General features: G+C 35.7%; 1 protein-coding gene across 1 annotated transcript in view; it reads right to left on the bottom strand.

The window, feature by feature from the left end:
- The window catches only part of FSIP2 (fibrous sheath interacting protein 2), a 161,318-nt gene that overhangs the window by 89,861 nt on the left and 52,655 nt on the right, over nucleotides 1-18,802 (bottom strand). The window contains 4 exon segments of the mRNA XM_070360818.1: nucleotides 2,270-2,330; nucleotides 9,859-9,965; nucleotides 11,163-11,208; nucleotides 12,155-12,267. Of these exon segments, the coding sequence (XP_070216919.1) occupies nucleotides 2,270-2,330; nucleotides 9,859-9,965; nucleotides 11,163-11,208; nucleotides 12,155-12,267 (327 nt within the window).

Below are 18,802 nucleotides of genomic sequence, written 5' to 3'. Positions count from 1 at the left end.
CCTTCTGGCCAGAAGATGATGTAAATCACCTAAACCATTTGTAAATGATACAAGGAAAGAAACCTTGGTTTTTGATAAGAACCAAAGACTGCTGACTTTGCATCCCCTATTATCCTCTATGTGTAACTTAGGTATAAAAGCCCCTGTTAAAAATAAAGCTATGGGCCTTGTTCACCAGCGCTTGGTCTCCCCATGTCATTCTTCCTTTAACTTCCAGCTGAGTCTCCATCTGGAGCGCTGGAACCCACCACGCTTACTAATCATGCCTGGCTTCTAAGACCCTCTCGAGAAGGAGTCTTTACGTAAGTGGTGCAAACTTCTTGTCTTGAAGTTTTATTGGTCTCCGCGTAAACCAAGCTACTCAGCTTCTTTTCTCCACTGAATTTTCCTACTGAGCTATCCTCATTCTATTGTTCTCTATATCTCTAATTAGCATATAAATAGTCGCCTAGGCCGTCTCTCCTTCGAATACCCTGGATCAGCTGGGGCTGGTCCCCGGCAGAAAGTCTAAAATAATATGCAAATGAATTACTAGGAATAATAATTGAGGTTACCCAGGTTTCTGACTAATATAGAAAACAATTTTATTTCATTAGACTATTGATAAATATAAAAATACAAATATAAAAGATACTCTTTAAAATATCATTAAAAAATCAAGCTCCCAGGAATAAATCCAATAGATATATTTAAGACACAAAAGCATAAATATTATTGAGAGAAATTAAAGGAAACTTAAATATATTCTTGGAAAATTTATATGGAAAGGAAAAGGGCCAAGATACTCTACTTGCTCTACTGGATATCAAGATATGTTACAAGGCTTTTGGAATTAGGACAGTGGAGTATTGGTTTGACAAGAAGATGGTAGGGAACTGCACTAATATATACAAATATATATATATAAACTATATCGGAAATCAAGATAATGACAGTATTTGGTGAGAAGAGAGAATATTGATTGGGAGTGAGTATAACTAGGCTTTCCTTCTACTAGATTTGCAATGTTCTATTTCTCCTATGTTGTGGTTTCATGGGTGTTTTCCTTTGTTAATTCATTAAGCTGTATATTGTTCTGTAATCTTTTCTGATTATGTTTTACTTCAATTTAAAGAATATACAAAAGTAAAACATTAGTGCAATTTATTTCTGAAATAGGAAAATAGTATATGATAGAATCTGTCAATATGATCCTTATAAATCAAAGGAGAAAATATCACATGATTATATCAATAGGTACTAGAAAAGATTTTTTAAAATATAAATTTATTTATTTTAATTGGAGGCTAATTACAAGATTTTTAAAATGACTTTATTTCATAAAATAAATTCATAATTTCAGCTGTAATATTCCTAATAAGATAGGAAAAACATTATTTAAAGATAATAAAGGTATATTTACCAAAAGCAAAGGCAAATATCCTAAATGGTGAAACAACAAAACTATTTCAGGTAAAACCCCAAATTTAACAGGCATACTGTTAACTACCATGCCACTTATATTGGAAGTTCCAGTAATTATATTTAGAAAGGATATTAAAATGAGCACAAACACTTGGGAATTTTTAAGAATTTTGTCACATAATTATTTATTAAGAAAAAAGAGATATGAGCAAAAATATTAAAATTAACAAGAGATTTTCATGAGGTAATTCAATAAAAAAGGAAAAACTTTACTGTGTTTCTCTAGCATTAGGAACCTATTTATACATGAATGTAGAAAAATATTTATAAAAATGATAAAATTACTTAGGAATAAACTCACGTACAGAACCAATCTATATCATGTTTCACATATTTATGTTTCATATATGTACATAATAAACCAATATTCAAGGCAACTTCTCCATTGAAAAGGCACTCAATATTTAGAGAAAGAACAATTAATATTAAGTATCAATTTTCTCAAAATTAAAATAGAAAATTCCTTCTCCTCCTTCATGTCATAATTATGGCCTATTCTGTAAAGGCTTCTCTGAGGACCCTAGGTAGACCTACGCACTGTCTTCTTTATATTTTACATATATATATATTACATATATTTATATTTATATGTGATATGTATGCACACTACTTTCTTTATTGTACTTACCTTATTGGGTTGTGGTTATTGGCATGTCTATCTTCTTACTACACTATAACTGAACTTTGGATTTTCTTTTTTCAGTCTTTAGCATTATACTTGGCATGAATCAGGAGCTCAATAAATGTTAGTTGAAAAAATGAATTAACAGACTGCATGATTTACTCAAGAGCTGTTGATATTTACCTGGTTTGCATAAGAGGCTTGGTCTCTTTGATCTTCCATTCCAGTCAACATTTATCTCCTTCTACATAATACAAACAACAAAACAAATATCTTCAAATATTTTTTTCCAGGATCTGATCAACTATTATTTATATATTTAAAACACAAAGATTTATGATTTTTGAGAATTTCTCTTAACTGTAATTTTTTAAAGAAATGCACACATTTTGATGGCTATATTACATCTATTATTTACAGAACTAAACAAGTTTATAGGTATATTATAGGAGGGCCACAAGACTATGCACACGTGGTAATTTGCAAAGACTCAGGGGACTCAGAATATAGTGTATTCATATCTAATATTTATTATATTAATAGTAAAAGGATACACTATAGGATAAGTAAAGGGAAAAGACAGCAGGAGTCTGGGAAAATATAAGCACAGTTGCTTTACCCCTCCTGTGAAAGGACACATTTGAACATGCTCTTTTCTCCAGCAATAAAAGTACATGTGTGTAATGTTTTGGCCTCAGAAATCCATTAGAAACTCAGCATTTAAGGTTTTATTGAAGGTTCATCATGAAGACATCCTCTGCCTAATGCATATCTGAAATTCTAGCCTTCCAAAAGGAAATCATATGTTCAACAAAAATCACATTTTCTGCAGAGTCTAGGTACATGTATGTACCTGTTCAGTTAGGGAATTTTCATATCAGTTAGAGAATGTTAGAAAAACCAAGTTCCCAAACACTAGCCACAGGCCAGTCTTGCAAGCAAGCCACTACAAAGTCAGCAGTCTCAAGCCTGTTCTTTTCTGCACAATATCATTTACTGTTAAATTAACTATCTTTGGAGTGCACTGATTAGTAAGGAAGCTAACTCAATGGAATAAATGAACAGGTACTTTTTTTTTTTAACACTAAAAGAATAAACGTTTAAATAGAGCTGGAAGGCAGACTGCAGATTCTCTGAATATATGAAACTTTGAGAGCAGTGAATCAGGTGCAACAGACTTTTTCTTTTTGGGGGGCTACACTGTGTAGCTTGCAGGATCATAAGTTCCAGACCAGGTATGAAACCCAGATCTCCAACAGCGAAATGCCAAGTCCTAACCACTGGAGTGGCAGGGAATTTCACAATAGGCTTTAAAAATAATTTTTTTTAAATTGAAGGAGAATTGCTTTACAGAATTTTGTGGTTTTCTGTCATATATCAACAAGAATCAGCCATAGGTACACCCATGTCTCCTCCCTCCCATCTCACCCTTCAGCCTGTCACAGAGCCCCTGTTTGAGTTGCCTGAGTCAGACATCAAATTCCCATTGGCTATCTCTTTTACATATGGTATTATAAATTTCTATGTTACTCTCTTCATATTTCCCCTTCTCCCTCCTCTCATCCCACCATGTCCATAGGTCTGTTCTCTATGTCTGTTTCTCTACTGCTGCTCTTAACATAAATTCATCAGTGCTATCTCTTCAGACTCCATATATATGTGTCAGTATGCTATATTTGGAGAAGGCAGTGGCACCCCACTCCAGTACTCTTGCCTGAAAAATCCCACGGATGGAGGAGCCTGGTGGGCTGTAGTCCATGGGGTCGCGAAGAGTCAGACACGACTGAGCGAGTTCACTTTCACTTTTCACTTTCATGCATTGGAGAAAGAAATGGCAACCCACTCCAGTATTCTTGCCTGGAGAATCCCAGGGATCGGGGAGCCTGGTGGGCTGCAGTCTATGGGGTCGCAAAGAGTCAGACATGACTGAAGCGACTTAACAGAAGCAGCAGCAGCATGCTATATTTACATTTCTCTTTCTGACTTACTTCACTCTGTATAATAGGTTCCAGTTTTATCCACCTCATTGAATAGATTCAGATGTGTTCCTTTTTATGGCTGAGTAGTATTCCATTGTATATATATAGCATAACTTCTTTATCCATTCATCCATTGATGGACATCTAGGTTGCTTCCATGTTTTAGATATTGTATAAAGTGTAGCAATGAACATTGGGGGACATGTGTCTTTTTCAATTTTGATTTCCTCAGGGTATATGTCTAGGAATAGGATTGCTGGGTCATATGATGGTTTTATTCCTAGCTTTTTAAGGAGTCTCCATACTGTCTTCCATAGTGGCTATATCAGTTTACATTCCCGCCAGCAATGCAAGAGGGTTCCCTTTTCTCCACACCCTCTCCAGCATTTATTGTTTGTAGACTTTTCAATGATGGGCATTCTGACTGGTGTGAGGTGGTATCTCACTTTAGTTCTGACTTGCACTTATCTAATAATGAGTGATGTTGAGCATCTTTTCATGTGGTTGTTAGCCATCTGTATGTCTTCTTTGGAGAAATGTCTCTTCAGGTTCCTTTCCCACTTTTTGACTGGGTATTGAGTTGTATGAGCTGCTTGTACATTTTGAAATTAATTCTTTATCATTGTTCCCTTTGTTATCATTTTCTTTCATTCCAAGGGTTGTTTTTTCACCTTGTTTGTAGTTTCCTTTGCTGTGGAAAAGCTTTTAAGTTTTATTATGTCCCTCTTGTTTACTTTTGTTTTTATTTCCATTACTCTAGGATGTGGATCACAGAAGATCTTGTTTTGATTTATGTCATTGACTGTTCTGCCTATAAGAGTTTAGTAGTTTCTGGTCTTACATTTAGGTCTTTAATCCATTTTGAGTAATCCACATCTTTGTGTATGGCATTAGGAAGTGTTCTAATTTCATTTTTTGCATGTAGCTGACCAGTTTTCCTAGCACCACTTATTGAAGAGGCTGTCTTGCCCCATTGTAAATTCTTGCATCCTCTGTCAAAAATAAGGTACCCTTAGGTATGTAGGTTTATCTCTGGGTTCTCTATTTTGTTCCAATGATCAATATTTCTGTTTTTGTGCCAGTACTGTACTGTCTTGATATCTGTAGCATTTAAGTATAGTCTGAAGTCAGGAAGGTTGATTCTTCCAGTTCCATCCTTCTTTCTCAACACTGCTCTGGCTATTCCATATGAATCATGAAATTTTTTGTTCTAGTTCTATGAAAAAAGCCATTGGTAATTTGATAGGGATCACACTGAATCTGCAGATTGCATTCAGTAGTATAGTATTTTCACAATACTGATTCATCCTACCCAGGAACATGGAATATCTCTCCATCTCTTTATGTCATCTTTGACTTCTTTCATCAGTGTCACAGCTTTCTGTATACAGGTCATTTGTCTTCTTCAGTTCAGTTCAGTTCCGTCGCTCAGTCGTGTCCGACTCTTTGCGACCCCATGAATTGCAGCACGCCAGGCCTCCCTGTCCATCACCAACTCCCAGAGTTCAAACAGACTCACGTCCATCGAGTCAGTGATGCCATCCAGCCATCTCATCCTCTGTCATCCCCTTCTCCTCCTGCCCCCAATCCCTCCCAGCATCAGAGTCGTTTCCAATGAGTCAACTCTTCGCATGAGGTGGCCAAAGTCCTGAAGTTTCAGCTTTAGCATCATTCCTTCCAAAGAAATCCCAGGGCTCATCTCCTTCAGAATGGACTGGTTGGATCTCCTTGCAGTCCAAGGGACTCTCAAGAGTTTTCTCCAACACCACAGTTCAAAGGCATCAATTTTTTGGCGCTCAGCCTTCTTCAAAGTCCAACTCTCACATCCATACATGACCACAGGAAAACCATAGCCTCGACTACACAGACCTTTGTAGGCAAAGTAATGTCTCTGCTTTTGAATATGCTATCTAGGTTGGTCATAACTTTCCTTCCAAGGAGTAAGCGTCTTTTAATTTCATGGCTGCAGTCACCATCTGCAGTGATTTTGGAGCCCAAAAAAATAAAGTCTGACACTGTTTCCACTGTTTCCCATCTATTTCCCATGAAGTGATGGGACCAGATGCCATGATCTTCGTTTTCTGAATGTTGAGCTTTAAGCCAACTTTTTCACTCTCCACTTTCACTTTCATCAAGAGGCTTTTGAGTTCCTCTTCACTTTCTGCCATAAGGGTGGTGTCAGCTGCATATCTGAGGTTATTGATATTTCTCCTGGCAATCTTGATTCCAGCTTGTGTTTCTTCCAGTCCAGTGTTTCTCATGATGTACTCTGCATATAAGTTAAATAAACAGGGTGACAATATACAGCCTTGATGTACTCCTTTTCCTATTTGGAACCAGTCTGTTGTTCCATGTCTGGTTCTAACTGTTGCTTTCTGACCTGCATACAGGTTTCTCAAGAGGCAGGTCAGGTGGTCTGGTATTCCTATCTCTTTCAGAATTTTCCACAGTTTATTGTGATCCACACAGTCAAAAGCTGTGGCATAGTCAATAAAGCAGAAATAGATGTTTTTCTGGAACTCTCTTGCTTTTTCCATGATCCAGCGGATATTGGCAATTTGATCTCTGGTTTCTTTGCCTTTTCTAAAACCAGCTTGAACATCAGGAAGTTCACGGTTCATGTATTGCTGAAGCCTGGCTTGGAGATTTTTGAGCATTACTTTACTAGCGTGTGAGATAAGTGCAAGTCTGTGGTAGTTTGAGCATTCTTTGGCATTGCCTTTCTTTGGGATTGGAATGAAAACTGATATTTTCCAGTCCTGTGGCCACTGTTGAGTTTTCCAAATTTGTTGGCATATTGAGTGCAGCACGTTCACAGCATCATCTTTCAGGATTTGAAATAGCTCAACTGGAATTCCATCACCTCCACTAGCTTTGTTCTTAGTGATGCTTCCTAAGGCCCACTTGACTTCACATTCCAGGATGTCTGGCTCTAGGTGAGTGATCACACCATTGTGATTATCTGGGTCGTGAAGATCTTTTTTGTACAGTTCTTCTGTGTATTCTTGCCATCTCTTCTTAATATCTTCTGCTTCTGTTAGGTCCATACCATTTCTGTCCTTTATCTAGCCCATCTTTGCATGAAATGTTCCCTTGGTATCTCTAATTTTCTTGAAGAGATGTCTAGTCTTTCCCGTTCTGTTGTTTTCCTCTATTTCTTTGCATTGATTGCTGAAGAAGGCTTTCTTATCTCTTTGCTATTCTTTGGAATTCTGCATTCAGATGCTTGTATCTTTCCTTTTCTCCTTTGTTTTTTGCTTCTCTTCTTTTCACAGCTATTTGTAAGGCCTCCCCAGACAGCCATTTTGCTTTTTTGCATTTCTTTTCCATGGGGATGGTCTTGATCCCTGTCTCCTGTGCAATGTCACCAACCCCATTCCATAGTTCATCAGGCACTCTATATATCAGATCTAGGCCCTTAAATCTATTTCTCACTTCCAGTGTATATTCATAACGGATATGATTTAGGTCATATCTGTATGGTCTAGTGGTTTTCCCTACTTTCTTCAATTTAGTTCTGAATTTGGCAATAAGGATTTCATGATCTGAGCCACAGTCAGCCCTGGTCTTGTTTTTGCTGACTGTATAGAGCTTCTCCATCTTTGGCTGCAAAGAATATAATCAATCTGATTTCGGTGTTGATCATCTGGTGATGTCCTTGTGTAGAGTCTTCTCTTGTGTTGTTGGAAGAGGGTGTTTGTTACGATCAGTGCATTTTCTTGGCAAAACTCTATTAGTCTTTGCCCAGCTTCATTCCGTATTCCAAAGCCAAATTTGCCTGTTACTCCAGGTGTTTCTTGACTTCTTACTTTTGCATTCCAGTCCCCTATAATGAAAAGGACATCTTTTTTGGGTGTTAGTTCTAAAAGGTCTTATAGGTCTTCATAGAACCGTTCAACTCCAGCTTCTTCAGCGTTCCTGGTTGGGGCATAGACTTGGATTACTGTGATATTGAATGGTTTGCCTTGGAAACGAACAGAGATCATTCTGTCATTTTTGAGATTGCATCCAAGTACTGCATTTCGGACTCTTTTGTTGACCATGATGGCTACTCCATTTCTTCTGAGGGATTCCTGCCCACAGTAGTAGATATAATGGTCATCTGAGTTAAAGTCACCCATTCCAGTCCATTTCAGTTCGCTGATCCCTAGAATGTCGACATTCACTCTTGCCATCTCTTGTTTGACCACTTCCAATTTGCCTTGATTCATGGACCTGACATTCCAGGTTCCTATGCAATATTGCTCTTTACAGCATAGGACCTTCCTTCTATGTCTTCTTAGGTAGGTTTATTCCTAGATATTTTATTCTTTTTGTTGCAGTGGTGAATGGTATTGATTCCTTAATTCCTTTCTGATTTTTCAATGCTAGTATATAGGAGTGTAAGTGATTTCTCTGTGTTGACCTTGTATCCTGCAACTTTGTTGAATTTGTTGATTACTAGAGCTAATCAGTGAATTCACAATAGACTTTTTAAATTCCCAGATCTAAGAGTTGAACACAGACCATCAGACATATATTTTCTGACAGTGGTAATCTTTGTACATGTTGGAAACAGGATGTAATACTTTTCATAATAAAATTCTAATGGTATTGCCTATAATAAACTAGATATTTGTGGACATTTCATATTCGTTTTCAAGAAATACAGATGGCAAATTTAAGAATACACACATTACTCAAAAAAGGTCAATAATAAAATGTATTTAAAGAAGTTTTTCATTTTTTTGGTTGTTAGTAAATGACATAGTCTTTAATATTTGTTGGGCAATATGAGGCCTTTAGATGTTAAGAGTTAGTAAAAAATTTCTTTTTCATGCTTAATGTGGTTATTAACACAGCAGAACATTGAAACGTAAACTGCTTGTTCATAATAAAACTGTGCTACAGAAAAGCATTTTATATTAATCACACATTTATGAATTTATATAATGGGCTCTTTCAAAAATTATGCGTTAGAGGACACAGAAAATGATGTTACTTTCTACCGTAATCAAATAGAATTCATTTAGAAAAATTTTAATAAATTTTGAGTATACTGAAATCTCTTTCAACCAGCTAACACTGTGCTGCTAACGTAATGGAAGATGTGTTTTTTGACTCCTGTGATAGGAAGTTGGCAACCCACAGAGAAAGGTATCTATGTATCTATGTTATATCCAGATGTCACACCCTGAACTTTTGCTGGTAACTTTTCAAAAGCAATTAACTAATCATTAGTCAAAAGGCAATGGGAAGAAATGATCTGTCTCAGAACAATCTATCAGCACTATCCAAAGCCCAATCAAATAAGCCTAATTTGATACTTTCTCTGAAGGTTACAGGTATGTACCATGAACTATATGTTGCAGCCTATTTTGGGGAAATTTTATGATATGATTAATTTCAGCGAGTAAAGTTGTTCTCGAAGAAGGCAATGGCACTCCACTCCAGTACTCTTGCCTGGAAAATCCCACGGACAGAGGAGCCTAGGCTGCAGTCCATGGGGTTGCTGAGGGTCAGACACGACTGAGCGACTTCACTCCCACTTTTAACTTTCACACATTGGAGAAGGAAATGGCAACCCACTCCAGTGTTCTTGCCTGGAGAATCCCAGGGACGGGGGAGCCTGGTGGGCTGCTGTCTATGGGGTCGCACAGAGTCGGGCATGACTGAAGCAACTTAGCAGCAGCAGTAGCAGCAGCAAAGTTGTTCTGTATAGTAGTTTCATGAATGAATTTTTTTAACCAATGATGATCATAAAATAGTACTTCATTTATTATTCACATTTGGAGCAAAGGAAATATTATATACCTCAACTTTTGAATGATTCAAATAAGTCATTGAAGATCTGGGAAAATTTCTTGTAGCTGAATTCTGAGGTGAAATCACTGAATCTTGAGTTGAGACACATGGTTCCCCTGGACAAAGAAGAGAAACAATTACATACAAAAAGATAATATTGCTGGATTAAGGATGAATGTTCATGAAAAGAACTGATTCAATGTTCTCCCTGCTGACTGAGCTCAATCAGTGGGTTACATCAATCAGGGATTCACCTGAGTTAAGGCAGTATCACCAAGAATAACATGTGCTTTGTTGATGTTCAGTGCCTACAAATTTCCAGTGGCTCACCACTGCCCTCAAAACCAAGTCTGAGATCCTTAACCTCTGATCCTAATTCATATACTACTATGCCAATTTAATTCCTATAGTCACAAACCACTGGCAGATTTAACTGGATATTTGCATTTCATTCAGTCTGCAATGGAAAACCATTCACAACTTGAATAGGGGAATAACCAAAACTGTGTTTTAGGAAAATTGCTTTTATACCAAAATATATAGTAAATTAAAAAGAAGAGGAAGAGGTTGGGGAAAGATTACTGAAATATTCAAGGATGGACAAAACAAAGTCAGCAGTTGTGGGAATGGAAAAGAGGAGAGGGGAAGAGGAATTAAGGAGGTAGGTTAGACAGAGACTGGTAATGTTGGGATACAAAATTTAAGAAAGAGGAAGAGTCAAAGATTAGTCAAGTTTTGTGCCTGGGTAAAAAACAGGAGGATGAAAAATTTGATTTTTGTATTGAATCTGAGGTGGTCATTGGGTACTACATGGAGGGTTCTAGCATGTTCTATGTGTGTATACTGTAGGATATGCATGGAAGTGCTTTGGGTGACTTCCAGAAATCTAACATGCAGAAAAACTTAGCTTTTGTATATTCCATTCAAGAGGAGATACAAATTAGGATATATTGCCTATGAGGAATATATGGCAGTGGGACACGAGGGCCTTCCTGGTAAGTGCTCTGTATTGTAACCTACTGAACCATAGTATGTCAGTACCTTACTCTATTTATCACTGGAACAGTTACAGCAGGTATTCTAACTTGCCCACACCTCACAATTTTCAAAAACCATCCTCATCAAGCAATCATTCAAATATATAGGCTAATTTAAAAATCAAAATTCATAAATAGTTTCATATCATGCTTTATTTTCCAAAATAACCATGACTTTTATAATCAAATAAACAACTTGAGAAACTATATGGTGAAACCATAATTAGGTACTTAACAAATAACAGAACAATTATGAAATGTTTTTTATTTTCTTACCTCTATCATCAAAAACACTTGGTTTTTCACTTGTCTCTCCATCTTTCTAAATGGCACAACATTAAAGATAGTTAGTAACTTTACTTCTTAAAGAGATTTGCCTTCTATCAGTCAACCAAATTAATACATATTTTCTTGTCTTTAATCTTCCAACTCTCTCATGAAAACTGTCTCAGGGGCAATACTTAATACCAGCTTCCTAGGGTACCTTCTACAGGTAGGTACTAGTTCTATAGGTATTTCACTAATTCAAAATTGAGTTTAGTATGTGGCCAGTGGGGAAGATCCCCTGGAGAAGGAAATGGCAACCCACTCCAGTACTCTTGCCTGGAAAATTTCATGGACAGAGGAACCTTGTAGGCTACAGTCCATGGGGTCACAAAGAGTCAGACACGACTGAGCGACTTCACTTCTTCCAGTATTTCATACTTTGTTTAAATTCATGATAATCTATTTAATGGCTGATTCTAAAAACTTTAGTCATTTTAGTCATTTGCTTTGTTTCAGGGAAGTACAATCCAAACTATTCTAATCCAATTAATGCTTTAAAAACACATTGCTTAGAATCAAAATAAAATGTATCATTCCATATTCTTTACTTACTGTAAAACATTTTTTTGTGTGTCTATCTGCTTCCCTAAATAATAAGTCCTCAGGAGGGAAGATTATGTATTCTATGTGACCAGTTTATTCATTTTCTCTTCCTTCTGGAAAAAGCCACAGGGCTTTGGCCAACAGATGCTCAATAGATATTAGATATTATCATTGCAGTTGCTAAATGATTATTTGGATTAGTTTCTGCTAAATTACATAGTGAATTTAGCACAAAGGTAAATCAATACATATAGGGGAAAGGATCAGTTCTCAGGAATAGACCCTAATATACCTAACAGATAAGTTAACATGCTAGAGAAGGAGGTGGTTCATAGAAGCAACAGTTAACTAGATAAATTAATAATCAGCATACAAAAGTTTGAGACATAATCTTATACCTTTTGTTCAGTATCATCTTGTGCATCTAGCCGACAAACAACAGCAGGTACAGGTTTTTTGGCAACATTCTTTGAACTACTTAGAGATCTCTGAAGAGTGTTTACATAGGGTCCTAAAAGTAAATGAAAGAGAAACAGCATATTAAGTATAATTGAAGTAACATAAACTGTACTTATTTTAACTGTATGGTTTCCTGAATTTAAAAATATGCTCATAACTGTGAAGCCATCACTACAACCAAAATAAAATTTATAATACCCCCTGAAGGTTCTCTCATTCACCTGTAATCCATCTATCTCTTTATTCCCACTCTCTGACAACACTGCTCTGTACTTCTAACACAAGATTTATTTGCATTTTCTAGAATTTTGATAGGAATGGTATCATATAGTATGTATTCTTTTTTTCTGCCTGGCTTCTTTCACTCAACATAATATTGTATGTTTTAAAAATTCATTCATTTTATTTCTAAAAATTATTCCATTCAATGGATTTGTCACAATTATTTTTATCTACTCCCCTGTTGTTTGAGATTTACAGTTTTGGCAACTTACAAATATTTAGGAATTTACCTGCACAAGTTTTTGTGAGTATATGTTTTCATTTTTATTGAGTAAATACATAGTAGTGGATGGCTAGGTCATATGGTAGGTGTATGTCTAGTTTTAAGAAATGTCAGACTGTTTTCCAAAGTGGTTGTACCATATCATACTATTCAGCAGTGTATCAAAATTTTAATTCTTCCACAACCTTGTCACACTTAATAGGCAGAAGAAAAGAAATAAGATCTAAGTGAAAAGGAAATAGAAAAACAAGAGAAAATAAACAGTTTAAATAAAACTGATAAGTCAGACTGATCAGGAAAAAGAGAAGACACAGAGATAATGGCATAACAGAGTCTATGCTGCTGCTGCTAAGTCGCTTCAGTCATGTCCGACTCTGTGCGACCCCATAGACGGCAGCCCACCAGGCTCCCCTGTCCCTGGGATTCTCCAGGCAAGAACACTGGAGTGGGTTGCCATTTCCATGATGCTAAAAATAATATATTATGAAAAGGTATAGCAATAACTTATAAAATGAGATATATATTCCATCAAAAACAAAAAATGACCAAATCACATTCATGAACAAATAGAAAATATGAAGAACATATCTATTTAATAAATGGAATGTGTACTTTAAAACATTTCCACAAAGAAAACTCTAGGCTCAAATGACTTTCCTTCTGAATTATACAACATACCAAAGGAAGAATTTACACTAATTCTACACAAATTCATCCAGAAAAACGAAGAGGAGTGAACTCATCTCCTAACTCATACTTTGAGATCAGAATCACTCACATATAAAAATCATATAAAAATTACAAGACATTATAAGAAAAACTCAGTCAATATCCTCCCATGTCAAAAGATGTAAAAATTATAAATAAACTGAATCTAACACTATATACTGGAGAAGGCAATGGCACCCCACTCCAGTACTCTTGCCTGGAAAATCCCATGGACGGAGGAGCCTGGTAGGCTGCAGTCCATGGGATCGCTAAGAGTCGGACATGACTGAGCGGCTTGACTTTTACTTTTCACTTTCATGCATTGGAGAAGGAAATGGCAACCCACTCCAGTGTTCTTGCCTGGAGAATCTCAGGGACAGGGGAGCCTGGTGGGCTGCCGTCTATGGGGTTGCACAGAGTCAGACACGACTGAAGCGACTTAGCAGCAGTGACAATATATACTAAAAAATAATACACAATGAATAAGTGATGTTTATCCCAAGAACATAAGGTGGTTTATTTTTCAAAAATATGTCAAAGTAACTTACCACAGTAGGAGCAAAAAGAAGGAAATTTAGATGATTATCTCCAAGATGCAAGGAAAAACATGGGAAAACAACACCCATTCATGATGAAACTTCTTAGTGAATGGGAGTATGAGAGGATATGTCTTTCCTTTGTTAAAAGTTATCTTCAAATCTCTAGAGCTAATATTTTAGTTTATATTGATCACTTAGCCTTAAATTTTAGAACAAGATCAGGATGTAGACAATCACCTTTTTGTTCAACATTGTTCTGGAAGTCCTGGCCAGCAAGAAAAAGAAATGAAAGGTGAACCCACAAAAATTCCAAATGACAGTTGTAGAAACTAGAGAGCTGAAAAGATACATGCATGCCAATGTTCAAAGCACTGCTATTTACAGTAGTCAAGATATGGAAATAATTCAAGTGCCCATCAGAAAATGACTGGCTTAAGATATACATACATACACACAAAATGGAATATTATGTGGCCATAAAAAGAATGAGATATTGCCATTTGCAGTAACATGGATGGACCTAGAGAGAATATTATGCTTAGTGAAGTCAGTCATATGAAAGTGAAAGTGAAGTCGCTCAGTCGTGTCCAACTCTTTGTGACCCCGTGGACTGTAGCCTACCAGGCTTCTCCGTCCATGGGATTCTTCAGGCAAGAATACTAGAGTGGGTTACCATTTCCTTCTCCAGGGGATCTTCCTGACCCAGGGATCGAACCTGGGTCTCCCACATTGCAGGCAGACACTTTAACCTCTGAGCCACCAGTAAATGCTATAGAGAGAGACAAATACTTTATGATATCACTTATATGTGGAATCTAAAAGGTAATACAAGTGAATCTCTACAAAACGGAACCAGACTTACAGACTTAGAAAACAAAGATGGTTATGTAGGGGAGATGGAGTAAGGGAGAGACAAATTAGTATAGGATTAATGGATACAAACTATATTCATAAAATAGATAAAACAACAAGGATTTGATGTATAGCACAAGGAATTATATTCAATAGCTTGTAATAACATATAATGGAATATAATTTACAAAAAACCCTGAATAATTTTTACACCTGAAACTAACATAATATTGTAAATAAACTATACTTCAATTAAAAATTAAAATTTCTATGGAAATGCAATGGCCCTAGAACAACTAAGTTAACCTAGAAAAGCAATTAATGTTGGAGAACTCAAACTGCCAAATTTCAAGACTCATTATAAGGCTAAAGTAATTAATAGAATACTGTTTTCACATAAGGGTAAACAGACCAATGAAACAAAACAGCATGTCCAGAAATAGGTCCAACTATATATATCACTTCATCTTTTCAAAGATGCCAATGAAATTCATTGGTTGAAAACAACTGAATGTGTACAGAATAAGCTTCTCAGTTAACAAGAAAGCTAACAAAAATCGATAGGGTTGTGTCAAAAGGGACTCAAGAGTTATCTTGAAGGGGCTCTCACCTGCTACAAAGCACAAACAAGCACAGTATATAATTACTGTGCTCGTTTATTTCAGCATAAACAAGCACAGTAATAGCATTATGGACAGTTTCCCTGGTAGGTCAGTGCATAAAGAATCTCACTGAATGCAGGAAACTGCCAGTAATGCAAGAGAGTCAGGTTTGATCTCTGGGTCGGCAAGATCCCCTGGAGGGGGGCATAGCAACACACTCCAGTATTCTTGCCTGGACAATCCCATTGACAGAGGATCCTGGTGGGCTACAGTCCATAGCGTTACAAAGAGTTGGACATGACTGAAGCGACATAGCACACATGCATGGAAGATGCTACTGAAATAATTCATTATTTTGAAAACTAATAAATGATGTTAAAGTATTAAGCATCCGTCTGCTATTCTTAAATATCTGTATCACAATGTAACCAATCAGAAGTTGAGGGTAAATTTCTTTTTATTAGACCATTCTAATTTATAAAGAAGAGATGATGGAATTAACCCAATTTTGAAACCTATAATTAATTCATGGATCAGTCCTTGAGCACAAATGGCTGTTAATATCACAAAGAGAAAAACAGTGCAACATTATGGTGCTTCCTGATAGAAAGATACACTACCATCTATGAATCAACCTTGCTAAAGAACCTGAACCTGAAAGTAAATAAACTGATACTTTACTAGAAATACAGAAGAAATAACATACACCATATAGATACAATCAGCAAAAGTTCAGTCACTGAGGAGCTCAACAAGGCAAGCAATTCAATTTCTGAAACAAACAAACTATAGTTTGAAAAAAGAGGAGGAAGGGAAGGAGGGAAGAAGAGGGATATATGGAAGGAGAATCCATAGATTAAAAGAGACTCAGAAGATATACAAACCATTGCAATATTTGTCAATGTAGATTCAAAGTAACTTCCAAATATTTTTGTGATATTTATGAGATTACTGGAAAGCTGAATAGTGATTTAATGTATGATTACATTAAGGACTTCCCTTAAGGGCTTCCCTGGTGGCTCAGACGGTAAAGCATTTGCCTGCAATTCGGGAGACCTGGGTTCGATCCCTGGGTTGGGAATATCCCCTGGAGAAGGAAATGGCAACCCATTCCAGTACACTTGCCTGGAAAATCCCATGGACGGAGGAGCCTGGTAGGTTACATTCCATGGGGTCGCAAAGAGTTGAACACAACTGAGCGGCTTCACTTTCTTTCACTTTACATTAATGACTTATTCATTTGTGTAATGCGATCATGATATTGTGGTTATGCATTAAAAATAATCCTTATCTTTTAGGTACATAATAATATACTGATGGATGAAATAATGTGTGTGACGTGCTTTAAAACAATAGGGCACCAGGGAGAAGTTGAGGGCACAGACAAAACAAAATAGTCTATGAATTGTTGAAATTGAAAGAGAGGCACATAAGTATTCTGTTGGTTTTTGCTTATGTTTGAAATGTTTAATAAGAAAGGCTAAAAATGCCATTAACAAAATGATGAAAATATTTCCCACAAATAAGGTAAAAGATTAATAATTTTTCAATATCAAAGAGAATTCATACAAATGAGCCTGAAAAAGTAACAAAATATACAAACTATAATGAAAATATGTGAAATTTTATTGTACTGAATTAAGAATTCCTTCACATCAAAAGATATTTGAAAAAGAATAGATATATGTATATGTTACTTTTCTGTACACCTGAAACTAACACAGAATTGTTAATCAGCTATACTCCAACAGAAAAAAAGTTAAGATAAAAAGAATAAAAATAACCAGAAACATCAGGAGTTAAAAGGCAACCAAAATGTAAATTATTTGACTAAATATAATAGACTGTCTACCTCTGTTTAGTTATTTAAATAATGATTACATTGTCTGAGTGCGTGTTTGGTGTATGTAGATGTAATATATAAGGTACCTAATAACAAAGGGGAGAGGAATAAGGAAACATATATACTGGTAAGATTTACACATTTTATACTTTACATTTAACATAAAGAGGTAAGAATGTCTAGTCAGAGTTGATTGTGATAAGCTAAGTAAGTATGCTATTACCTTGAACAAAACCACTAAAATATCTGTACAAAGAGATATAGTAAAAACAATAGCCACAGACAACTGGGAATCAAATTTTTAAAATACCATGTACATGTACAAAAATGAAGCACTTATTCATCAGAACATATACAAGATTTCTAAGCTGAAAACTACAAAACACTTATGAAAGAAATCAAGGGTGACCTAAACAAATAGGAAGAAATACAATGTTTACGGATTGGAAGACCCTGTAAAGATTTATTTCTCTTTCATTCAAAAACCCTGGCATATTTTTTGATGTAAAGCTGAGTATAAAACTAATACTCAGGCAAATGAATTAAAATGTCCATAAAAACTGGGAAGAAAAATAAACTTGCTGGAAATTATACTACTTCATTTTAAGACAATAACAAGCTACAATAATCAAAGGTAGTGCAATATGTGCAAAAGGATAGACATACTGAATAATTAGAAATGGAAAATTGAAAGGCAAGTCACAGATTAAAATATTTTCAAATCACATACCTGAAAAAGACTTATATTCAGAATATATTAGTAACTTTCAAAATTCAATAGTAAGAAAACTGTCCAAATAAAAATGAGGAAAAGGCTTCAACAGCTACTTCACTAAGCAGGATTTACAAAAGGCAAAAAGCATATGAAAAAATACTCATCATCATTAGACATCAGAAAAATACAAATGAAAGCCACAGTGATATACCATTACATCTATATAAATAGCTAAAATAAAAAATACTGATAACATCAACGGTTGCAAGGATGCATAGCAAATAGATCTCTCATGCATTACTAATGGGGGATACAGAATGTTATAGCTGCTCTGAGAAATAGGCAATTCTTTATAAACTTCAACATACACAATAATAATCCCTTGTTCACACAAAAAGCTTAATGTATACTTAGTGTATACTTCTGATCTTTCTATTCATAATCATCCAAATCTGGAAACAACCAAATTTTCTTCAACTGATATATGCAGAGGTAAATCCATTGCATACACACAAAGGAAATAATAAGGAGTAAACTACTGACAAATGAAATAATTTGAATGAATTTCAAAGGCACTATGTTGAATGAAAGGAACAATTATCAAAATGTCCATTTATAAGACATTTTCCAAAGGAAAAAGAACTGTAGTGCTGGACAACATATCAGTGGTTGCCTGGGCTTATCAGTTGGAGGAAGGAATGCATGACTGCCAAAGAACATTTTTGGAATGTTGGAAATGTTATGATTTTGATAGAAGTCACACAATTTCATATGTGTTAAAACTCATGCAATTACATAAAACCATTCCATTTTGCTTTAAAGT

The sequence above is a fragment of the Bos mutus genome, chromosome 2, assembly GCF_027580195.1.
Source record: "Bos mutus isolate GX-2022 chromosome 2, NWIPB_WYAK_1.1, whole genome shotgun sequence".
NCBI lineage: Eukaryota > Metazoa > Chordata > Mammalia > Artiodactyla > Bovidae > Bos > Bos mutus.
The sequence above is the reverse complement of the archived record's forward strand: the minus strand, read 5'-3'. Positions and strand labels throughout refer to the sequence as shown.